General features: G+C 41.5%; 1 protein-coding gene across 1 annotated transcript; it reads left to right on the top strand.

Annotated features, from left to right (window-relative positions):
* On the top strand, window positions 1-26,140 carry slc47a1 (solute carrier family 47 member 1; the record flags this gene model as incomplete). Its single annotated transcript, XM_081390469.1, has 17 exons — window positions 1-171; window positions 4,413-4,514; window positions 5,026-5,094; window positions 5,374-5,522; window positions 14,016-14,058; window positions 14,354-14,398; window positions 14,498-14,595; window positions 14,720-14,817; window positions 19,122-19,235; window positions 19,598-19,665; window positions 19,838-19,946; window positions 22,280-22,355; window positions 22,568-22,637; window positions 22,910-23,042; window positions 25,362-25,456; window positions 25,554-25,730; window positions 25,829-26,140. The coding sequence occupies 17 exons, from the start codon at window positions 1-3 to the stop codon at window positions 26,138-26,140; spliced, it is 1,929 nt and encodes a 642-aa protein (XP_081246595.1).

Genomic DNA, 26,140 nt, shown 5'->3' with positions numbered 1-26,140 from the left:
ATGGATAAAGCTGGGATGCCTGAGGCTTGTGGCCCCCTGGCAAGCAATGAACAAATCACCGAGGCAACAGCACCCAGTTCTAAACTGTTCCGGTGCAGCTGTGTGCGTAAATGGGTTCCCCTGGCCTACAGAGAGGAGCTCTACCAAGTCCTGCTTCTGACCGGGCCCCTGGTGAGTCCTCTCTCTGCTCCAATACTCTCTCAGTGCTTCAGCTCACTTTAAACTTTAAAGACAGGAGCTAAGCCAGCAGAGACTGGTTCTGGGATGCATGTTTAGTTTTGACCCATGCCTGTAACTTAAGTTAGTCTTGACTTGGAGATAGTAATTGTATGACTGATGACGATGTGAATGATGGCTCCTATTTTATAGTCGTGAACAGTGTTTATCTGACTGTCACATGGAATTCCTGCGGTATGAATTCTGTATATATTAGGAATTTATCCTGGTTAGGCATCTGTGGATTGAAAAAGTTATCATGATGCGGGACCAATGGTACCACTATTAAAGCAAATACAAAAAATATATTTAAAATTTGATACACGCACCAGCCACTTTGTAAGCTACACCTGTTCAGCTGCGCATTAACACAAATATCTAATCAGCCAATCAAATGGCAACAACATGGCAGGTCAAGATGAAGATGAAGTTCAAATTGAGCATCAGAATTTGGAAGAAAGGTGATTTAAGTGACTTTGAACATGACATGGACTGATGATTTACTGGGATTTTCACGCACAACCATCTCTTGGGTTTATAGAGAAAAAGAGAAAATATCCAGTGAGTGGCAGTTCTGTGAGTGAAAATGCCTTATTGATGCCAGAGGTCAGAGGAAAATCGCCAGACTGGTTGAGGTGATAGAAAGACATCAGTAACTCTAATAACCACTCATTACAACCGAGGACTGCATCTCTGAACACACAACATGTCGAACCTTGAAGAAGATGGGCTACAGCAGCAGAACACACACTGGTGTCACTCCTGTCAGATGAGAACAAGAAATTAAAGCTACAATTCACACTTGATCACCAAAATTGGACAAAAAAGATTGGAAAAACGTTGCCTGGTCTGATGAGTCTTGATTTCTGCTGCAACATTCAGATGGTAGGGTCAGAATTTGGCATAAACAACATAAAAGCATGGATCAATCCTGCCTTGTATCAGCGGTTCAGGCTGGTGCTTATGGTGTAGTGGATTGTGGGAGATTTTCTTCACACACTTTGGGCCTCTTTTTAACAAGTGAGCATCTTTTAAACGCCACAGCCTACCTGAGTATTGTTCCATCCCTTTATGACCACATCTTCTGATGACTACTTCCACCAGGATAACTCAATCCAACAGAGCATCTTTGGGATGTGGTGGAACAGGAGATTCGCAATCATGGATGTGCAGCCAACAAATCTGCAGCAACTGTGTCATTCTATCATGTCAATATGGGCCAAAATCTCTGAGGAATGTTTCCTGCACCTTGTTGAATCTACAGTATGCCACAAGGAATTAAGGCAATTCTGAAGACAAAATGGGGTCAAACCTAGCAAGGTGTACCTAATAAAGTGGCCGGTGAGTGTATATGTAAAATATATTATAATGTAATATTTTTTATATTTTTTGATTATTTACATTATAAATGTTGTATATTTTCAAGCTAGTTAACAAGAGCACAAGCACACCTGCATGTACTAAAGTATTAAGTAGACTATCACTGTGTTGAGGAGTATACTGCTATTACTTCTTAAGTAACACGTAGTCTTAATGGTGTTGGGCCAATCGTCAAAATCACCACAGGCTCTACTCTTCAGCACAATGGTAACCCCCAAAACTCACACATACCAGAAAACCTTTTAAATTCCAAAATAAAACAACATTAAACACTAACAGATCTCCCCCATATTAATATTAAGCAAAACACATTAAATAAAACTTAATTTTTTTAATTTACTCTCCTTTAACAGTCAGAAGCAAAGCATGCTGGGAACTAGAAATCTGTTGTAACTCATTCCGTGAATGTGTGTGTATATACACTATATTTCCAAAAGTTCTGGGACGTCTGCTTTTACATGCACATGAACTTTAATGACATCCCATTCTTAAAGGGATAGTTCACCGAAAAATGAAAATTCTGTCATCATTTACTCTCCCTCAAATTGTTCCAAACATGTATGATTTCCTTTCTTCTGCTAAACACAAAAGAAGATATTTTAAAGAAGGTTGGTAATTAAACAGTTGCTGGTCCCCATTGACATCCATAGTATTTTTTTTTCCTACTATGGAAGTCAATGGGGTCCATCAGTCGTTTGATTACCGACTTTCTTCAAAATATCTTCTTTTGTGTTCAGCAGAAGAAAGAAAGTCATACAGGTTTGGAACAACTTGAGGGAGAGTAAATGATGACAGAATTTTCATTTTTGGGTGAACTATCCCTTTAATCTGTAGGGTTTAATAGAGAGTTGGTCAACCCTTTGCAGCTATAACAGCTTCAACTCTTCTAGGAAGGCTTTCCACAAGGTTTAGTGTGTTTATGGGAATTTTTTACCATTCTTCTAGAAGCGCATTTGTGAGGTCAGGCACTGATGTTGGACGAGAAGGCCTGGCTCGCAGTGTCTGCTCTAATTCATCCCAAAGGTGTTCTATCGGGTTGAGGTCAGGACTCTCTGCAGGCTAGTCAAGTTCCTCCACACCAAACTCTCTCATCCATGTCTTTATGGACCTTGCTTTGTGCACGGGTGCACAGTCATGTTGGAACAGGAAGGGGCCATGCCCAAACTTTTCCCAGAAAGTTGGGAGCATGAAATTGTCCAAAATGTCTTGGTATGCTGAAGCATTAAGAGTTCCTTTCACTGGAACTAAGGGGGCAAACCAAACCCCTTAAAAACAACCCCACACCATAATCCCCCCTCCACCAAACTTAACACTTGGCACAATGCAGTCGGGCAAGTACCGTTCTCCTGGCAACCGCCAAACCCAGACTCATCCATCGGATTTCCAGAGAAAGAAACGTGATTTGACACTCCAGAGAGCAAGTCTCCACTGCTCTAGAATCCAGTGGCGGCATCCTTTACACCACTGCATTCGACACTTTGCATTGCACTTGGTGATGTAAGGCTTGGATGCAGCTGCTCGGCCATGGAAACCCATTCCATGGCTGCGCTCCAGTCCAAAATTGTCATGCCCTTCACTCGCTAACCTCCCTCCGTCTCGTTCACTCGGATGTACATCATTGCTTTGCCCACTACAGGCGGAAACTGCAATGGGTTGAATTGGAACGTCGTAAACCCTTGATCACTTGGAATCAGCTATGGAGTTGATTTATTATTTATTTATTTTCCCCTTTAAAGAATTTGTTTAATGCAGCATCCAAATGTTTATAGGTGTGTTTGGGTTGTTTTAAATAAAAAAATTATAATTATGGTGGTGATTATATTATTGTGGTGGTGATTAGACGCGCTCTGTGGTGACGTCACAATCATACTGCATTGTGGGACATATAGGTGCCTGAAGTGTACATATGAAGTAGACTCGCTCCCTCGGTCAAAATCGAGGGAACGAGGGTCTGTCCATATAAACTTCCCTCGTCCACTTCATGAAGTGGAACGCACTTCAAAATGGCGGCAGGGATTCCCCCGAGGGGAAGTGCTTTGGGAAGTTCGCAAGTGCGTGTCTAAAAGTGGTCTGGAATGCAGCCCATGACTCTCAGTAATCTCTCTTCTACGCACTCTTCTTGAGATAATCTGAAGGCCACACAAAGTTTGGAGGTCTGTAGCGTGTGACTCTGCTGAAAGTTGCCAACTTCTGTGCATTGTGCGCCTCAGCATGCGCTGACTCATTCTGCTGGCCTCCCACTTTGTGGCTGAGTTGCTGTTGTTCCCAATTGCTTCCACTTTGCTATAATATCACAAACAGTTGACCATGGAATATTTAGTAGTGAGGACATTTCACAAATGGACTTATTGCACAGGTGGCAATCTATCACGGTACCACTCTTGAATTCACTGAGCTCCTGAGAGCGACCCATTCTTTCACAAATGTTTGTAGAAGCAGTCTGCATGCCTAGGTGCTTGATTATATACAGCTGTGGCCATGGAAGTGACTGGAACACCTGAATTCAAGGGCTGTCCCAATACTTTTGGCAATATAGTGCATATGTATGAACATATATTCACATTTATATGGGAACATGTGTGTGCGATATATGTACACAATAAAGGATAAAACTTTGTGAATTTTACATGTTATGCTATTTTTTGTCTTTATTTATAATTTGTCTTTATGTATTAATATATAGCCATACATGGTCAGTGAATATATTGCAGAAAAAATAGTCCAACAATCTTTGGGCTGCAGACTGAATTGATTTCTGTGTGGTTTATTTGTTTGCTTGTGTTCTCCGTTGATGTCTGAATTTTCATTTTCGTCAGCTCGTCTCCAGGATCTTAAACTTTCTACTGCCATTCGTCATCACAATATTCTGTGGTCACCTAGGAAATGCTGAATTGGCTGGATATGCCCTGGCTTCTGCGGTAATGCATCCACTGTCTATTGCTGTCAGAAAAAAATCTGCACAAAAACATTACCTTTAGGGTTACAACAGCTTCACTGGGACAGTACCTTCAAAGGTACACTTTTGTACTTTTTCTAAGGGTTGCATATATATTAGTACCTTATTGTACCCGAAAGGTAAATTAGGTACAAAAATATATGCCACATATATTGTTAAAGGAAGTTAAAGGAAAGGTCTACTTTAAGACATTCCGTCCAATTATTACATCTCTGATATTAAAATAAATAACTATATTAAAAATAATGACATCCTTCTGACATCAATGACATCATACATTTCACTCTAAAATCTAAAGCTTTGGTATCTTGTCATGTCTGTGTTTTGTAAACTAAGACTATTTCCTATTTCAAGAAGTGCTCTATAAGATCCAAACGGGAATCCATTGCCTGTATCTCCAAGAAGGAAGCAGTGAGAGATAAGGAGACTATGTTCAGTGATTGTACTGCTAAAGAATCATTTGTCTCCCTCAGACTGTTAATGTGACCACAACAGCCACTGGATGCGGTCTGGCCCTTGCATGTGACACACTCGTCTCTCAGGTAGTCTTAACTCATGATAACCTTAACATGTTTAAAGTAATTATGTATGTTGTCTTGCCAACTATCTCAATAAACCATTGTTTATTATGTTTGTATAACATAATACCCCCCCCCCCGTTTTAGCGGGACTCACAGAAAGATTTATCAATATCTCCCTCTGTTACAAAAAAAAAACATATCTGAAAAACAACTCAACCAACATCAACTAATTTAATTTTTACATAAAGTAATGAGTCCATCCTCTATATTATGTACTAATGATCTGTTGTCCATGTCCAGACATTTGGCAGTAAGAACCTTAAACGTGTGGGGGAAATTCTGCAGAGAAGCATACTCATCCTCTTACTCTTCTGCCTGCCATGCTGGGCCATACTCATCAACGCTGAGTCAATACTCCTCACCATGAAGCAAGAGCCGGAGGTGGCCAGGTCAGACTAATCCAGTCAGATTATTAGATCAGAACTTTTAGTAGGGTAATTGTTACCAAACTTTTTTCCATGTAGATAGGAGACCATACGTTCATACAGAATAAGCCATTTCCACGCTTTAAAAATCAACAGTTGAAATATCGAGGGAACTAAAACTTCTGAGATGAATAAAGAATTTATTTATTTAGCTATAACTCTGGGGATAAAAGTCTTTTCAAACTTTTTCAAAAGTTCACCAAATACTGACAATAGCAATTTTTTTTCAAAATGCTTTCATAATATGAGATAAAAGATTTACTTCTTGCCTATTTTTTTTTAATCATATACATCTTAAATCTTAAAGTCAGCATGAAATAAAAGTTTATTTCCTATTGTTACGTATATCCGCGTAATACGACTTCCTGAACAAGAAAAATTAGGTAGGTCGGAACTTGATTTTTTTTCCTCGGGAATTGATTGGATGGTTGTGGTTGTGGTTGCTATTGCTGTGATCTCATGTGTGTAACAAGGAGGCTAAAGACCTGAGAGACTTGAGATCAGGGGAGTGAGGTTCACATGCACAGCTCTTTACACTCACCCCCCTAAACCTCACTCCCATCCGGGTCACGGCACCAAATGTAACCGGTTCTTCTCGACCCGCTTTGAGCAGGATTCAAACCCGGGTCTCCGGCGTGGGAGGCAGGCGCACTAACAAGGAGACTAACGACTGCAGTCTCTGGTCTCAGTCGACAGTTATGAAACAGAAAAACGCCTCGGTTACGACTGTAACCTCGGTTCCCTGAAGAGGGAACGAGCGTTGCGTCGAGAATGACGCTATGGGGAACGCTTTGCGTGATGACGTCTTGAAGCACATGTAAAATCAGTCCAATGGTGTGGCGGAACGTCAGAGGCGGGTGACGTCACGTAACAGGAAACTATAAAAGCCGGCCCGAAACAGAAAACGAAAGCTTCGTAAAAGTCTGAAGTTGAGCTGACAGGCATGAAGGAGATATGGCAAGGCGACGCAACGCTCGTTCCCTCTTCAGGGAACCGAGGTTACAGTCGTAACCGAGGCGTTCCCTTTCAAGGGAACTCCCGTTGCGTCGAGAATGACGCTATGGGGAACGTCTATACCAACGCCTCCATAGCTACGAATGTCTGTCCTGTGTGTAATCTAGAGAGCAGCACTAGGAACACAAAACATGAGACCCTGGAGCAGAGTCTAGATCCAGAGAGTAAAACCTGACGAAAGTGTGCGGTGAGGACCAGCCTGCCGCATCACAGACGTCCTGTAAAGAAACTCCTGAAATAAGGGCCTTAGAGGCCGCCATACTCCTCGTCGAGTGCGACCGGACAGCCAAAGGAGAAGGCTGCCCAGCCGCCTCATAAGCAAGTGAGATAGCCTCGACCACCCACTTGCTCATCCTTTGCTTAGACACTGGACCTCCTTTGTTAGGGGACCCAAAGCACACAAATAATTGATCACTTTTACGCCACAGGGCAGCTCTGTGGACATACGCGTCTAACGCCCGCACAGGGCAAAGCAAATTATTAGCCTCCTGGTCAGCATTTTGAAAGGGAGGAGGACAGAAGGCCTGCAGAACAACAGGTCTGACCACATTAGTGGGGACCTTGGGGATATAACCCGGTCTTGGATGAAGAAACGCTTTAACCATACCCGGAGCAAACTCTAAGCATGACGGAGCAACTGACAATGCTTGAAGATCCCCTATTCTCTTGAGAGAAGAAATAGCAAGGAGAAAAAGAGCTTTCAGAGTTAAAAACTTCTCAGGAACCTCCTCAATGGGCTCAAAGGGGGCCAGGGACAAGCCTTGTAATGCAATGGACAGGTCCCATGGCGGAACCCTAGAGCGAACTGCAGGCCTCAGCCTCCAAGTGCCACGAAGGAAACGAGATATCAAAGGGTCTTTCCCCACAGACATTCCACCCAAAGGAATGTGGTAAGCACCTATGGCCGCCACATAAACCTTTAAAGTGGACGGGGTCAGACCTGCCGTGAACCGGTCTTGCAGGAACTCCAGCACTGTACCAATTGGGCAGTTAACTGGGTCCAACCGACGGTCACTACACCAAGAAGTGAAGACTCTCCACTTCAGGGCATAAAGTTTCCTCGTGGAGGGAGCTCTGGACTGTAGAATGGTCTCAACAACCTCAGTTGAGAGACCTGACTCTATGAGCTGGGCCCCTCAGAGGCCAAGCCCACAGGTTCCACAGTTCTGGGCGGGGGTGAAATATTGAGCCCCCTGCCTGGGACAGAAGGTCTCTCCTGACGGGTAACTCCAGAGGATGCCCGTCGAGGAGGGACACCAGATCGGGAAACCATACTCTGCCCGGCCAGCGCGGGGCTATCAGAAGCAGGCAAACCCGGTCCCTGCGAACTCTCTCCAGAACTCCCGGGAGCAGAGCCACTGGGGGAAAGGCGTACAGACGTAGCCTCGGCCACGTCTGAACCATAGCATCCAGTCCCAGAGGAGCTGGATGCGTGAGGGAGAACCAAAGTGGACAGTGAGAAGTCTCTCGAGACGCAAACAAATCCAGTTGTGCTTGGCCGAACTCCCTCCATATCAGCTCCACCACCTCGGGGTGGAGCCTCCATTCCCCGGGCCTCGGCCCCTGCCTCGACAGAGTGTCTGCTCCTAAATTCTGGACCCCGGGGATGTAAGCTGCCCTGAGTGACAGTAACTTCCCCTGGGACCACAAGAGGATATGGCGTGCCAAGTTGGATAACGGGCACGAGCGCAAACCCCCTTGGTGGTTGATATAGGCGACTACCGACGTGTTGTCTGTATGTACTAGCACATGGTGTCCCCTGAGATCTGTGATAAAGCTCCTCAGAGCCCGGAAGACAGCTAACATCTCTAGGCGATTGATATGCCAGGAACGATGATGGTCTTCCCACAGACCTTGAGCTGAGCGACCCTCCAGGATCGCTCCCCAACCCGTGAGGGAAGCATCCGTCGTTAGCAGTTTGCGACGACAAGGAGCTCCCAACACTGGGCCCTGGGACAGGAACCAAGGTTTCTTCCACATAACCAGGGCACGTAAGCATCGCCGCGTGACCCTGATTGTGCGAAATGGGTTGCCCCTCGGGGAAAACCCCCTGGTCCTGAGCCACCACTGCAGGGGCCTCATGTGTAGCAGTCCAAAAGGTATCACGTTGGAAGCTGCTGCCATGAGACCCAACAGTCTCTGGAACTGTTTGACAGTGAGTAGCTGGCCTAGCTTTACACTTTTCACAGCTGCAAGGATGGACTCTATACGTGGCGGTGACAGGCGCGCCTGCATCGACACTGAATCCCAAACTACGCCTAAAAAAGTGGTCCTCTGGAGTGGAGAAAGCACACTCTTCTTGGCGTTCAGCCGTAACCCCAACTCTTTCATGTGGGCGAGAACAACATCTCGATGTTGAACCGCCAACTGATGCGACTGAGCTAAAATCAACCAATCGTCGATGTAGTTCATGATGCGAATACCCTGGAGGCGCAGCGGCGCCAGAGCTGCATCCATGCATTTGGTGAAAGTGCGGGGTGATAAAGCTAGGCCGAATGGAAGAACACGATATTGGTATGCTTTGCCCCCGAAAGCAAACCTCAGGAACTTCCAATGACACGGACGGATGGAAATATGGAAATATGCGTCCTTGAGGTCTATCGTGACAAACCAGTCCTCGGACCTGATCTGTGGCACGATCTGTCTCAATGTTAACATTTTGAACTTGAGCTGCATGACTGACTCGTTCAGAACTCGAAGATCTAAAATGGGACGCAATCCCCTGTCCTTCTTCGGAACTATGAAATACCGGCTGTAAAACCCGGTTTCCCTGTTGGAGGGAGGTACATATTCTATGGCCCCTTTCTCTAACAGAGTGTTCACTTCCTGTTCCATAACCAGAACCTGCTCGGGACACACCACTGTGTGCAGGACCCCCATAAACCGAGGTGGGCGTTTCTTGAATTGTATCTGATACCCTTTTTCCACGGTCTGCAGGACCCAACGAGAAACATTTGACAGTAGCTTCCACGCTGTCAGAGATTCTACTAAAGGTACCAGCCTCTCGAGACTGGTTTCTGGATTTTGTTGTTGTTGAGTAGTCAGTTCGTCGCCCTGTAGCGGCGCACCGGCAGGGAACGACCGAACAGACTGCTCTAACACCCTCCTCGGAGGGGGCGGGCATCCCGAGGCCACTACGTTTCCGGGTGGTCCTTGAGATATGTGCTCGCCGGAGACCGCTGCGCCCTGTAACACCGGAGGCGGCAGGGTTGGCAGAACGGTCCCCTGAGGGTACCGAAGAGAGACGGGCACCGTAAAAAGAGGTGTTGACCGCTCTGCTTCGGGGGGGACTACCCTCATTTGTCCTGAGCCCTCGGACGTCAGGACTTTTTCCCAGCAGCCTTCTTGGCGGTAATAACGGTCCGCAGATCCGTTCTACCCCTCGAGGGCTGCTGGGTTTGAGAGCGCCCTCCGTGTCCCCGAGAATTTTGTGGGGGAGCACGAGAGGACACACTCTGTTTTTGAGTGGCACGATGTTCAGCGCCTTTTTTAGAGGAGTGAGGCTGCTCCCGCTCAGTAGCCTCATAAAAAGAACGGCGGGGGAGAAGTTTTTGAAGAGCTGCTGCTTGCTTAGAAGCTTCTTGAGATTTTGCAACTGCACTGCTGACTGCATCGCCAAACAAACCAACAGTGGAGACCGGAGCATCTAACAGAACATGCTTCTCTTTGTCCTTAATATCGCTCAGATTGAGCCACAGATGCCTCTCAGTGGCCACCAGGGCTGCCATAGACCGCCCGATTGATTTAGCGGTCTCCTTGGTGGCCCTGAGAGACAAATCTGTAGCCCTGCGGAGTTCTGCCACAGTATCAGGACCAATTCCCCCGCCCTCCTCTAAATCACCCAACAATTCAGCCTGATAGGCTTGCATAATGGACATCGTATGCAGACACGCTGCAGCTTGACCAGCGGCTGCATACGATTTATGAACCAGTGATGATGTCATTTTAACTGGTTTAGAAGGAAGTGTAGGAGTCTTCAGGGAAGATGCCGTTGCTGGAGAGAGATAGCTCGCGAGCGTCTCTTCCACCTTCGGCATCTCCCCATAACCATGCTCTTTATATTTATGAATAGAAGAGTAGTGGGATGTGCTTGGTGTAAAAACTCTATATGAAACTGGTTTCCCCCACGATCTCGACACCTCGGTGTGGAGATCGGGGAAAAACGGAAGACTCCTGCGCTGGGGCTGCGCAAGAGATGGCAGGAAGCGTTCGTCGAGTTTGCTTTTCGAACGAACGTCCTGCCTATCCTCTGGCCACTCAATAGACAATCTGTCAACCGCTCTAGTAATGACATCGAGCAGTTCCTCAAACGCGTGAGACTGAGGTGGCGAATCCTCAGACTCAGCTTCAATACTCACAACATCCAACTCCTCAGAGCTGGATAGTTGCAGTACTGGTGCCTCCATCGGGGGGGAAGAAACAGCAGCGCGTGCTTCCACACCCTGATGAGAGGCACTGGATCTGTCAGTAAGAGGCTGAGATAAGGCAGAGCCCGTCTCAACATCCACTGACAGATCCATTTGCGAACCCCAGGTCTGAGATCGCCGCCGAGCCTCAGCCGCGGCGGGACCCGAGCCCTGGGGAACGTGGTCGGGATTGAACCGAGCCAAACGGAATCGGAGCGTACGCAGTGGAAGCGCACAGCAATGCACACAGTCACCACCCTCGAGTGCTGACTGGGCATGCTCCTCTCCCAAACAAACAACACAAAGAGTGTGTGTGTCACCTCCCGTTAAATAACGCGGGCAGGGATGGACACACACTCGATACTGCTGCTTGCTCGCCATAACTGAATAAATATATATATATATATAGACAGACAACACCAAATAACAGGGACAGATTTCAACACAGAGCGCAACTGAAGACTCAGAAAGCTTTCGTTTTCTGTTTCGGGCCGGCTTTTATAGTTTCCTGGTACGCGACGTCACCCGCCTCTGACGTTCCGCCACACCATTGGACTGATTTTACATGTGCTTCAAGACGTCATCACGCAAAGCGTTCCCCATTGCGTCATTCTCGACGCAACGGGAGTTCCCTTGAAAGGGAACATACCTGATACAAAAGAACAGATAAGCAGCCTAAAGATTAAATAAGATTATCAGAAACCAAATGAAACCTACCTCTCCCTTTTCAGTTACAATGCAAAAGGGAAGAGGAGGAGACAGAACAGGAAATTAAGCTGGCTCATGACATCACAACAACTAAAGGGAAAAGTACTCATTTCAATCAAGCAGCTACATCAGGTATAATGAACAATTTTGTGTGAATTCTACTTAATACATACATTTAACAAGAGGCTGTGGTCTTTAGCGTCCTTGTTAGTGCGCCCGTCTCCCATGCCAGAATAGCAAGGGTTTAGTAAGACTGGTTACATGTGGTGCCGTGACCTGGATGGGAGTGAGGTTTAATGTGATGAGTGTAACGGAGGCAAGCTAGTAAGAACTGTGCATGTAAATCTCACTCCCCTGGCCTCAAGAAGCATGCTAGAGACTGCAGACATCCCACTCGAAACGAGTCAAGTAGAACCAGTTACACACAGATAAATCATATATAATAAATACTGCATAATATTTCAACCAAAAATAAATTTTGACAATTTTTACTATCAGTTTTGACCTACATGTGTGGATGCATCTAAATTAATTTTTAATAATAGTTATGCTATTGGTTTTTAATAAAACCAATATGCCAAAAAAAAGTGCACTTAATTGTACTGAATGTGGATTTGTTGTTACGTGCAGCCTGGGAAGAGTTGAGAATTGAAAACAAAAGGAGTTGGAACTCTGGAACATAGAGAAAAAACACCACAACAAAACAGCTAAGCATACTAGCATAGAAAAATAACCAACAAACTAAGGGTACCTTTACACGACAACAATGTATTAAAAACAGAAAAGTTGATCCTTTGCAGTTTTTTTTGCGTACAAGCAACAACATTGTCAAAACCCCTGTTCACACGGATCCACGAAAATGATTAAAAACTATGTATTCTGCTGCCAGGCCAGTAGTTGGCAGTGCTACTTTGTAAAGAAACACTACGCATGAAGAATGAATGAACATGTAATACGCATACACATGACGTCACCGTTTTCACAAATTCACATTTTTGTAGTTTACACGGAGACAATAACGATAATATAATATAAGAAAAAGAAGAATATAATAAGTTTTGAGAAGTCAGGTGATTGGTTGAGGCATGGCCCCACTCCTGAACTTCAGTTAACTAGTTAAATCTACTTAAAGCTACTTAAATCCTACCAAAGTGGGTCAAAAAGCTGAACTCTAAAGTTATTTTAGATTTTATAGTTAAACTTATACTATAGTTTATTGTTAAAGTAAATTTAAACTATAATACATTTTCATTTAATTGCAATTAACATGCAATTAAAGGGGTCATGACATGGTTTTTGTTTTTGTTTTATTATGTTTCCTTCAGTGCAATTATAGTATTATTGTAGTTTTTTGGACAAAAAACGTTAAAATTGTAGTGATTTATGACCTTTTCCCACCCTGTTTCTCATCCTCTGATTCAAACAGTCTGTTTTGGGGGTGTTTCCCCTTTAAGAGTTCAGTGTTAACGCCCACTGTTATGATTGGTTAACGTCATTGGCTAAAAGTAGTTTTAAGATGAAATACATTACTTACAGTTTGCGGCGGCGTTGGGACCCTGAATAGTCGGCACGGCCTGATTTTTAAGCAAAGGTTTTCTGGCAAAGCCGCTGGGACGTCCGCAAAAAATAAACTGCATCCATTTTTCCCTGACGTCTGGATCGTTCGGTAGCGTATTCAAACATTTTGTTTGTCCACAGCCAGGAACAGCACATCTGCGTCATTGCAATCTTCTGTAAACAGACACTCGCTGCACGTCAACTGAACACCTGTGGGGTGACAACGATGCGATGATGCGAAATGAGGCGTAGTTGTCTTGCGCTGGAGGCGGTCATATGCAAACGACTGGTACGTCACTTCGTAACGTGACGTCACTTCTTACCATGGATCCCCAACGAGCTGTAATCAGAGCTTGATTAAATAAATGCTTCGTTTATAATGGGGAGGACGTCTTAAGCTATGAAACTTGCAGGAAGTTTTAATGGTACAAAGACCTCTTATATACCAAAAGATCAAGGCAAATTTGGTTTCTCATGTCATGACCCCTTTAAGAGTCCAAAAACATTACATTCAGGTCGCACCTAAGTATATTCTTTTAAAGTAGGCTTTATTATTTCCATAATACTGTTTTTTTTTTTTGTTTTTTTAAGTATGCAAAGAGAAATCTGATTGTTCTCACAAAAATAATAATAATAATAATTAGGACATAAATAGGACACCATAAATATGACACCAAATTTAAACTATTTATGGGGTGTCAATTATCCTGTTTTTGGGTATCATACTGTTTAAAGACTATGCTCAAGGTTCCATTATTCATCCCTATTTCAGGATTGCACAGCTGTATGTTATGGCTTTCCTCCCTGCTGTTCCTGTAAGTATAACAAAATGTTTTTTTACAAAAACATTCAGTGGTTGTGCTTTAATCTCTGTGCTGGCCTTGTTTTCTAGAGTATAAGTTCAAATGTTTCCTGGCGCTTTCTCCAAATCATGCTGCTCACTCTTCATGACACTTTTTTGGTCTATGACCAGTGTGTTTCCTGTCAAATTGTCTATTATTTTCAGTTCAACTCATGAAATATTTAAAGGATGTAACCACATTTTTTACAGTCAGTTGTCACAAGCTTTCCTTCTGCTGACAGCACCGATATCTTCCTTCAATTTCCTAGGCCATGTTTCTGCACTATCTGCAGGTGTCTTATCTGCAAAACCAGGTACAACATCTCAGTAAGCTCAAGATGTTGCATTGGACAGCTTGTATATATGAGCAAAAGAGATGAAAACTGAAGAGATAATGTATTGTCATGTTTCAGGGCATCATCCTGCCCCAGATGTACACTGCAGTTGCTGCCAACATTTTAAATGTAGCAACAAACTACATCCTTCTTCACTCAATGAAGCTGGGAGTGATGTATGATTAATAGGCTACTAATTTGAATAATAATAAACAATAATAAATACACTGAAGAGCCAGGAAATAAATGATCTCTAGGATAAGCAGGTGTGTGTGTGTGTGTGTGTGTGTGTTTCTGCAGGGGCTCTGCTGTAGCCAACAGTTTCTCACAGATCTCCAGCTGCCTCCTGCTGTTTGCGTACATACGCTGGAAAAAGCTGCATGTGAAGACATGGGATGGTGAGGAATATGTGTAAAGCCACACACACACTTTTACGCCATTATGGGGTCATTGACTTCTAAAATGATTACATTAAGTCATCTATAATTATCACTCCCTAAAGGGGCGTTCACATCCGACATTGATTTACAGTGACAAATTGATTCTTGACCGTGAGCGAGAGAGATGGCTAGTAATGCAGATAGCAGAGTTCCAATGTATGCAAATGAGCCTCAGCGTGTGCGGCGACTACCAATGGAAGTGCCGACAGCGATGCATCACTGAATACACTGTGCTGCTCAAAAGTTTACAGATTGCAGAATCTGTAAAAATGTGAATAATTCAAAATAAGAGGGATCATACAAAACACATATTATTTTTTATTTAGTACTGTCCTGAATAGGATATTTTACATAAAAGATGTTTACATATCGTCAAGTCAAGTCAACTTTATTATATTATATATAACTTTATTATATAGTAGTTATTATTTATTTATTTATTTATTATTCACAAGGCAAAAAATAGCTGAATTTATAAAAATGACCCCGTTCATAAGTTTATGTATCCTCGATTCTTAATACTGTGTGTCGTAACCTGGATGATCCACAACTGTTTTTTGTTTTGTTTTGTGATAGTTGTTCTTGAGTCCCTTGTTTGTCTTGAGCAGTTAAACTGTCCAATGTTCTTCAGAAAAGTCCTCCAGGTCCTGGAAATTCTTCAGTTTTGCAGCATCTTTTGCATATTTGAACCCTTTCCAGCAGTGACTGTATGATTTTGAGATCCATCTTTTCACACTGAGGAAAATTGAGGGACTCAAACACAACTTTAAGAAAAAGGTTCATACATTCACTGATGCTCCCGAAGGAAATACAGTGCATTAAAGCTCCAATATGTAATATTTTTTCACCACAAGAGGGTGCAGTTTCCAACAATAACAAAGGCGAAGCTTTGATGACGCTATGAAGGTGGTGACGATGGGAGATGTCGTTTTTAATGCGTTTTCACCATCTAGCGATGTATCTAAATGGAATTAATGAATCATGATCACGGATGAGATAATTTATTCGTTTTTGTATTACCTGTATGTCTGATCGTATTATTTTATGTTATCATAATTAATGAACTGCAAGGAACGTGAAATGTTATGCTATATTATCCCGTTACAACTTACAGCTATTTGTCAAATGATTTGTTGGGTTAATGTTGTGCAGTTTTACGTGTTTATGGTTAATGCCGTGTTGTTTAACGTGTTCAAACCAATCGTTCTAAAAGTAAATTTGAACGAACTGAACATTTGCAAGTAATGACTAAATATATTTTTTTAACAACACATATCCGATTGTATTTAATTGTACTGCCATAATCTCGGTCACCACACGTGATAAAAAGCCTTACCGAAGTACAAAGAGCAATATAACTTTGTTTATAAGTGCTATTATTGACAGTTGCATGTGTTGCAGGGAAACACAGATACATCCTCATTGGAATGATCAAATCCAGATGAGACCTGGAGTCCTCCTAAGAATATAAGGAATGTAACATCACAAAAATTTATTTGCTTACCTGTCTATCAATACACTCGCGAGAGCAGATCTCTGTCAAGTCCAAGATTGTCGCGCAGCTCTCTCCATCTCGAAAACGCCTGGCCGATATTTATCCGGGTTTTATTCCTCCGTTTGTCACACAGTCTGCGTGTATCCGAATATGGACGCTTTCGTTTTGTTGGCACTTCAATACTCGCCAAAGAGTAATCGTGATCCATAACAGCTATAACCATACAGTCTATGGGGCTGTTTACACCTGGCCACTAAATGCATTTTCTCAGATCGGATAGCTATCTGATTTATCAAAACGATTCCATTTACACCTGGTCACATAAATGTGTTTTTGCGAAACGGATTTAAATCCGATCTTTAATTCCCGCGCTATATGCAGATTTAACGGAGTGCACGTCACCGAAAGCAACAGATATGAGCTGCATTTTATTGAAACAGCCCTGGTAAGATCATTTCGTTTCTTTACTTTTAATGATGATGATTGTGTGTTAAGCATCTGCGACTTACTTTCACTTTCATTTGCGATAGTTTGCGCGTTGGCTTAATGAATAGATGCTCAGCTGCTCATCTGCGGTGATGCGTGTTCCAGTAGCGTCGTCATATCTGGCTATAACATGACATAGCCTATAACACGCTCTCACACGTTTATTTTTTTAGCATTTTTGTGAGGAGTACAATTTACACAACCAGATGCATTTACACATGTCTAGTTTCGTCTGGAATGCGGCCCAGACCACCTCCTGAAGTGGTTTGAGCGATCGGATTCAAATCCATATCGAATGCGTTTCAGAGGGCATTTACACCTGGTCTTTTCACGTTCGGATAGCTATCCGATCTGAGAAAACGCATGAAGTGGCCAGGTGTAAACAGCCCTATGGCTATAACGCTATAACCACCACTTCCGCATTTGACCATGTGATATTCCGGTGTGGTGGAATATCACATGGTCCACACCGGAAAAAAAAGGATAGTGCGGACATTGCGTCACTGAGAGGCGACATTTCTTTTCTGGGACGGACAGTTATTTAAAATCGGAATTTCTCTGAAATAAAAAATCTTTGGAGACTTTTGAGATATTGTAAGTACACAACTGGAGGAAATATATCACACTGTGCAAGTTATTTTCGGAAATTTTATTACAAAATTGTTACATATTTGAGCTTTAAGAGCCGGGGGTGAAAACTTTTGAACAGGATGACATTTTTTTTCTTATTTAGTACTGCTCTTCGGAAGCAGCAGAAGATACTTACATGTTTCCCGGAAGACAAATTAAGTAAAATTTACCTTGATCTTCAAATTCAAAAAGTTTTCACCCTCTGGCTCTTAATGCATCTCTTAATACATCATTCTTGATGTGAAGGCCCATAATTCTTGATTCTGCGATATATATATATAGATCGAGTCCACGATACTGGATATAATTAAATAACTGTACACAAAATATTTATTTGACTGAGTTTTAATATTATATTAGCTCACCAAACACAAAACTTCCATGAAGAAAAAAACTTTCCTAGCAAGCGTACAGCGTTGCTGGCGCGATTGACCATGAATCAAGTATTCCACAGAGCCGTGTAATAATGTTCTTTTAACTTGACTTACCTATTTTTTGAACGATACAAGTCGCGTTGATCTTGACTTTTTGCGCATGAATGACTTGCAACAAAATAAATACGCTTGTAATGCTCCCATACAATTACCACACACTTGTTGCCATCTACTGGTGTAATGATGTAAACTACAAAAACAGTCAACAAATGAATCAGTGAACAAATCTATCTTTTTGATGGACAAAATTGTTATTGAGATAAATCAAACTTTCCTACACCTAGCTGTTAATGGCCACATTTTGATGCACATTGTGCCCAGGCTAGGCCCTTCAGTGGGGTCGATTTCCCTTAATGAAATCATCATCACAGGTTCAAATGACTCTCAGTTGTCAGCACCTCAGAATCGAACAATCAATTCTTTTTGGGATTGACTTCCAGCCCTGGAAGTCCTACTAGCAACGGACAGCGCAGAGACTTTAATCACTTTCAATGTGAATTCCTGCCCCTTATAGAAACCAGTTGGCATTTTCCCAGTGAAATAAAATATTTTGCATATACTTTGCATATATTATTTTTGCATATACTTTGGGAGGGAGATATTTAAATGAGGAATATTGCGACGTGTACGTTCCCGCAGGAAAACTCCAATCGAGGTGTTTCAGGGAGTTCAGAAACAGTGTGCACTGATATTGAGAATAACTCCCTTAGGAGTGGATTTTGTGCTTTGTAACTTTGAAGACTCCATTCATGCAAAATTACACACTAAAGAAAGTTGAAAATGTAAAAAAGCACAATAGGTCCCCTTTAAGAGTATTTGTGGCCATTTTTAACTTGAATGTGTCAGGCTTCCGGTGTCAGCCACTTCCAGTTATTTTAGCTGTACAAAAACAGTTTATGATGATGCTTGATATTGTAAACTGGTATTTATTATTTTAATTTATTATCGCAATCATAAACACACTGGTTTGTAGCGCAAATAGTTATTCATCATTTACCTATAGTGGCTCATAAATCGGAAGCCTCACACAAATTCACAGTAAATGGCTTGCTTCTGCGTTACAAAATAATGTAGACAGGTTTTGTCGAATTGTGACAAGTTCTTCCACATGCATGAATACACAAACACAAACAGTCAATCAATAATTACAAGAGATGTATGGTATTCTATATGCAGTGATTGTGTGTGTATGTGTTTGTCTCTGTCGCCCCCTACAGGCTGGTCTAGAGCATCACTGCAGGAGTGGGGCTCTTACATGAAACTGGCCATTCCCAGCACTCTCATGCTCTGTTTTGAGTGGTGGATCTATGAGATCGGAGGTTTCCTTGCAGGTGTGTAGATGTGTGAGGAAGTCTGAGTATGCATTGTCTTGTGTTTCTGATTAAATTAAATGAGTAGTTGCCAATTGATATACATAACAGACAATATTCCTGTTGGTCTTCAACCTGAAGTGCCACTGCAATCATGTTAAATCCCTGACAATTAATGCTTTGTTAATTACTATTTTGTTATTGCACTGATACAAGATCCCAGGTGGAAGTGCAGTGCACAAAAGTTTGATGGCTTACAAATCCTCTTATAAATTGCCTAACTACTGTATGTTTCAGTGCAATGCCACAATCAGAGAAAAACAATCTCATTTCACACATAATTAAATAACATCCATCCCTCTTCTCATCCTGATGATTGTCAGGAGTGCTTGGGGAGGTGGATCTTGGTGCTCAACATGTGTTGCTGGAGGTGGGGTCCATTAGTTACATGGTAAGACAGCGTTGTGTAGCATTGAGCTCACAATTCTTAGAGACTTTCAGACATTACTGCCAAAAGGCAAATGTATTGAAAAAACAACAACACATGCATTACAAATGTATTTATTGTTAAATTGAATTAGTGTGAATATTTGCATGTTTTAATAAACATATTTCATGTTTAGTTTCCATTAGGTGTGCATGCAGCCGCTTGTGTGCGTGTGGGAAACGCGCTGGGAGCTGGAGACACTAACAGGGCCCTGATCACCAGTAAAGTGACTCTCGTGATCTCTGGTTAGTAGACTATGGAAATACCCACATAGTGCTTAAAATGAAGCTTAACTCTTTCCCCGCCACTGAAGGAAATTTCCGTCATTGATGAGTTAACGCTTCCCTGCCACTGATGTAAATTTTTTCACTGTTTTCACTGTTATACGGTAGAGGTCGCTATTAGACATATTCGGAAAGAGTTCTGCATCTCCTTATAAAAACATGGGCGAAGAAACAGAAACGTGATTAGCATAAGCATATGCATATATAAAGTAACGCGATCATCAACATTAAAGGAACACTCCGACTTTTTGGGACTTTAGCTTATTCACAGTATCCCCCAGAGTTAGATGAGTCCAAACATACCTTTTTCATTTCTGTGCGTTCTGTAAGTGTTATTTGACGCACCCACCGCTAGCCTAGCTTAGCACAAAGACTGGATGTAAATGGATAAGGTAGCATACTAATCCCAATAAGTGACAAAATAATGCAAACATTTTCCTATTTACATGTTGTGATCTGTATAGTCACAGCGTGTACAAATAACAAGGCTATATGAGACAGAGACCATTTTTAATTGTATAAATACTGGGAACTATATTCTCACTAGGCGTAGGAGCACAGCTACTTGGGCGGAGTGATTAGCGCAGCACACGAGACGCCCTGTGGTGAGGAGCAGAGAGTTCGCTCAGAGTTGGAGTAATAGAGTCAGCAATTACTAGATAGTAAATTTATAGTTTACAATCATGGGTGTTCGCTGTATCTTGTCTTACAGCTTCCAAAGTTTGTAACTCCTCGTCTGTGTATTCTGGCTCAAAACTATATGGTTCTGGATCTTGGTCTGATACCCAGTAAAATTCCTCTGACAATTCCTCAAAGTCAGCCATGATCACGAGTCACGTTCGCTACTAGCTAGTTAGTCACGTTTGTTTTGTTTACGGAACCATCAACAGGGCGTCTCGTGTGCTGCGCTAATCACTCCGCCCAAGTAGCTGTGCTCCTACGCCTAGTGAGAATATAGTTCCCAGTATTTATACGATTAAAAATGGTCTCTGTCTCATATAGCCTTGTTATTTGTACACGCTGTGACTATACAGATCACAACATGTAAATAGGAAAATGTTTGCATTATTTTGTCACTTATTGGGATTAGTATGCTACCTTATCCATTTACATCCAGTCTTTGTGCTAAGCTAGGCTAGCGGTGGGTGCGTCAAATAACACTTACAGAACGCACAGAAATGAAAAAGGTATGTATGGACTTATCTAACTCTGGGGGATACTGTGAATAAACTAAAGTCCCAAAAAGTCGGAGTGTTCCTTTAAACAGCATATACAGTGAGGAAAATAAGTATTTGAACCACCTTGCTATTTTGCAAGTTCTCCCACTTGGAAATCATGGAGGGGTCTGAAATTGTCATCGTAGGTGCATGTCCACTGTGAGACATAATCGAAAAAGAAAAATCCAGAAATCACAATATATGATTTTTTTAACTATTTATTTGTATGATACAGCTGCAAATAAGTATTTGAACACCTGTCTATCAGCTAGAATTCTGACTATATTTAGAATTCTAAATAAATAGTTAAAAAAATCATACATTGTGATTTCTGGATTTTTTTTTTTTTTTAGATTATGTCTCTCACAGTGGACATGCACCTACGATGACAATTTCAGACCCCTCCATGATTTCTAAGTGGGAGAACTTGCAAAATAGCAGGGTGTTCAAATACTTATTTTCCTCACTTTAAATCAAAACTGCCTAATGTTACTGAATGAAGTGTCGACCCAGGACGAGCTATATGACTGTGAAGCTTTGTGGGTGTTGATGGACGTGATCCAATCCATCTATGATTTGATCATCATTCTGAATCCGATCCAGACATAGTCTTTGACAAAAACGCAATCTTTTTGCTCAAAATGAAAGTCTGACATCAGTATTGACTATTACTGTAAGGTTAACCCTGCCTGATTTGAATGTTTGAAAATGATTAACAGTTAAAGACATTCGTTAGAGATTTAGAAGTGTAATCATATGTAATCAGTTATATTACTTTAACAAAGTATGGTCATTTAAATAATTACACTACTTAAAGCATTATAAAAACTTGTAATCTGTAACCTATTACATTTCCAAAGTAACCTTCCCAAAACTGGGTGTCATACAGATGTCGATGAAAAAGGGAGGGAGATTACGAGGACACACAAACTTTTACAAAAATAAAGCGTGCACGGATAAATCAAAATAAATAATGGAATAGGCTACTCCATAAAAAAAGAATTGTTAAGTTTGATTTCATGGTGAACATATAATAGGTATTTAGAAGAAAATATAATTTAAACCTTTTCATTGCAGGAGTTTTGGCTGTTTTACAGGGAATCGTGATAGGCTGCTCAAAGTCAGTAGTGGGCTACATCTTTACCTCTGATGAGTAGGTTTTTTTTCCATTATAGCATACTGTATACACATGTATTGGATTACGATAAAACAGAGATTATTATGGATTTGTCATGTGATATTTTATGGTATCATGATCTCATTTTCTGCATAAGAAATAAATAAAAACATTGCTAGTTAGAGCGATTAGAGTGAAGCTTTTCTTCTGTTGTTTTGCAGTTCTCACTTCTTGATTTAATCTAACAGGAGCATAGTGAAGATTGTCTCGGAAAATCTCACCCTGTTCGTCTTCCTGCAGTTTTTTGATGCTCTTGTGGTACGTTTGAAATGTTTTAACATTTGTATTTGTTTAAAGCAAGGCAACACAAATGAGCATTGGTGGCATTATGCTATCTCTTGTAATGCCTAATGATAGTTGTCTTTCATCATTATATGACTCTAGGTGTGATTATACTGTAGTGATAATGTCACAATTAGACTATCAGTTTACTAGGGAATGAAACCTGGTTCTGTGAAATGACGTAATTCACTGATAACTGTGAAGTGTCGTTCATATCTGTAAGACAGACTGATTGTGTTGTGTTTTAGTGTGTGTGTTCAGGGATTCTTCTGGGTGCTGGGAAGCAGAAGATAGCAGCATTGTCCAACTTGATCTGTTACTACTGCATTGGGTTACCAGTGGGAATATCACTGATGTTTCTGGCCGAGCTCAGGATACTTGGTACACCTTTTCGCATGTCCTGATTTTGCCAAGTTAGACGCATTCCTTGGTCTACATATTTTGTTGATCCAGGGACAGCATTTAGTCCTAACCATATCCCTACCCCTAAACCTAACCCTACCCATAAGTTATCCCTAAAATCATAGGGAAATTATAGGTGATTTTGAAGCATATAACAATGATTGTCTAAACTTGACATAAACTGTAAACTTGTCCCTCAAATCTGATTGGTTGATTGGAATGTTGTTCCAGGATCAACAAAGATGTTGAAAAAATGAATGAAAAAAAAAAACTAAAAAAAAACTAATGTCAAGCCAATAAAAATCTTTAATTTCATTTATATATGTGACAACCCCAATTTTGATAATAATACAACATTATTATGATCAGTTTCAGCATTCCCTTGATTTGTGTCACTGTTCAAATGTTTCTTTAGCAGCAAATCAGCATATTCAAATTATTTCTAAAGGATCATGTGATACTGAAGATTGGAGTAATGATGCTATAAATTCAGCTTTTGCCATCACAGGCATACATTACAATTTTAAAATATATTTAAATAGAAAGCAGTTATTTTAATTTGTAATGATTTTGTTTTAATGTATTTTAGGTCAAATAAATGCAGCTTTGGTGAACATAAGAGACCTCTTTCAAAAGCATTAAAAAAATCTTACCAACCCCAAACTTCTAAACACTATCCCACATAGCAACATTTTGACATCCCAGATCCGGCCCACATCTGGCACACTTGGAAAGATGATCTGGCCCACATGCAGCGTGGACTGACGGCCCTTGGGCGGCTCACTCCTGTTTGCCAGATCTGGGCCACAAGAAGGCCATAGCAATGCCACATGTCAGCCAAGAGCAAAGAAAAGAAAAACAGAGCTGGACCTTATCTGAGCCACAAAATCTGTGTGTATTAAATATGGAGTCATTTCAGCCTTAATAAGCCTGTTAATAAGCAGAATCACTGAAGGAAAGAAGAGAACAGAAAAAGAGACGAGCAGAAACACAAGAACTACAACTGACTACAGCCACAGCCTTAGATGAAATCAGCTGAAGATAAAAGAAGACATTAAATCTCTGAAGATCTCAGCAGAGGAGGATTAAACATCTCCACAAACAGCATTACCAGCTTCACTTATTACTAACCAGACTGACTTTCTTTCTGTCAGATGTCTACAAGTTTTTATTGACAATTAACAGGGGTTTAACTCTAATGTGTTTCATTTGAAGTCACCATAACAGTGATTAGTGTTTCCATTATTTGGGCTCTTAACTCTTATTATATCTTTTGTCCTTTTTGGCTGCTGTGACGGTGTGTTTTTCAAGCACATTTGCAGCAGCAAAGAAAGCTAAAGTGAAATGAGATCAGGTGATGATGGTTACCGGTTGATGGTTTTATAATCATCATGAAACAGACTGATTCACTGATGTCTTTTGAATCTAACAATTGTGTTGTACCATTAATATCTTCACATCACAAACCCTGTGTTACTGCAGCATGAGATCCAGCAATATTATAACAATCAGTTAGAAGATTTTAACAAACATGAGCACATAATGTTAAGTTACGATGACACACACAGACATCAACAATGACATGAATTTCAACAATAAGAGTTAAGAGCCCAAATAATGGAAACACTAATCACTGTTATGATAAGAGTTTAAGATACTCTTAGATAAGGTCCAGTTCTGTTTTTCTTTTCTTTGCTCTTGGCTGACATGTGGCATTGCTATGGCCTGCTTGTGGCCCAGATCTGGCAAACAGGAGTGAGCTGCCCAAGGGCCGTCAATCCATGCTGCATGTGGGCCAGATCATCTTTCCAAGTGTGCCAGATGTGGGCCGGATCTGGGATGTCAAAATGTTGCTATGTGGGATAGTGTATATGCACTGGAGATATTAATCTAACAAACCCATTAAAACATATTTTGTAATAATTATAATAAAGTCATCAATTTATGTTTTTCTATAAAACTAATTTCAATACATTAAGCGCATCTAAACTTGTGATTTTTAAAGATTTTTAAATAAACATTTTGACACCCTCATCATGTAGTTACAAATCCATAAGTCTTTTGTTCATCTTCTAAAAAGAAATGAAGATATTTTGAATTATTAGGTAATAAGTAATTGCTGACAGATTTGTTTTTTATTTTTGGGTCAATTAACCCTTTAATGTGGATTCATATCGCTGGTCATACAGTATGTTTTGTCTTCAATCCAGCCATGTAATAAAATTCAGGTTGCATTTGTTTATCTGTTACCTGTTCTAAGCCTGAAACACATCTCATTCTCATTTCCCTCTCATTCAGGTCTGTGGCTTGGCCTCTTGATTTGTGTCATTATTCAAACCTGTTTCTTCACCACTCTCATCTTCAAGCTCGACTGGAAGAAAGCGACAGAGCAGGTGGGACATGACAAATCAAGCTCACATGGTCAAGCCAAGCTGCCATCCTGGAAGGCTGTTGAAAGTGTTTGATAATTTTGACTAATGTCTTCCTTAGGCCCTGAAACGTGCAGGCAAACATGCAAAAGTAGTGTGTGTCCAAAAGGCGCTGTCGATAGGACAGTCAGTCATCGAAACGCTAGTTTCTGAACGGCAGGACAGCGCGGAGCAAACACCTGATTTTGGAGCTTCAGCAAGTATACCTGAACCTTGGGATGACATAACTGGAAACAAAGTAATTGCTACATTGATGACTTCTGTCCTCAAATATAAAACTATTCTCAAATCGCTGTGGTGATAACTTTTATTTATATAATTTTTTTGTTACTTTAGGCCCAGCTAACAAGTAATAGCTCTGAAGCGGTCGGCTATGTACAAGTTAGTACCCAGGAGCAGGGTAAACTAGTGATGGAGAGTGAATCTGGAGAAGCTAGACCTAATGTCTTGCTCTCTACGAAACAGCTTGTGCTTAGACGGGGACTCACACTGTTGACCACCATCCTGATCCTGATAGCTGGAATCGCTGTGCATGTAGCTTGTCCTCTTCCAGAAAGTTTTATTCAACGTCAGAGCAACCTAACAATGGATTCAAAGATTTTTTCCACCCTTAACACCTTCCTCAACACCACAGCAAGCTCACTCTAA

The sequence above is a fragment of the Scardinius erythrophthalmus genome (assembly GCF_964197995.2).
Source record: "Scardinius erythrophthalmus genome assembly, chromosome: 17".
In the NCBI taxonomy this organism is placed as follows: Eukaryota; Metazoa; Chordata; class Actinopteri; order Cypriniformes; family Leuciscidae; genus Scardinius; species Scardinius erythrophthalmus.
Note: the sequence above shows the minus strand (reverse complement) of the source record. Positions and strands in the feature narration are given on the sequence as shown.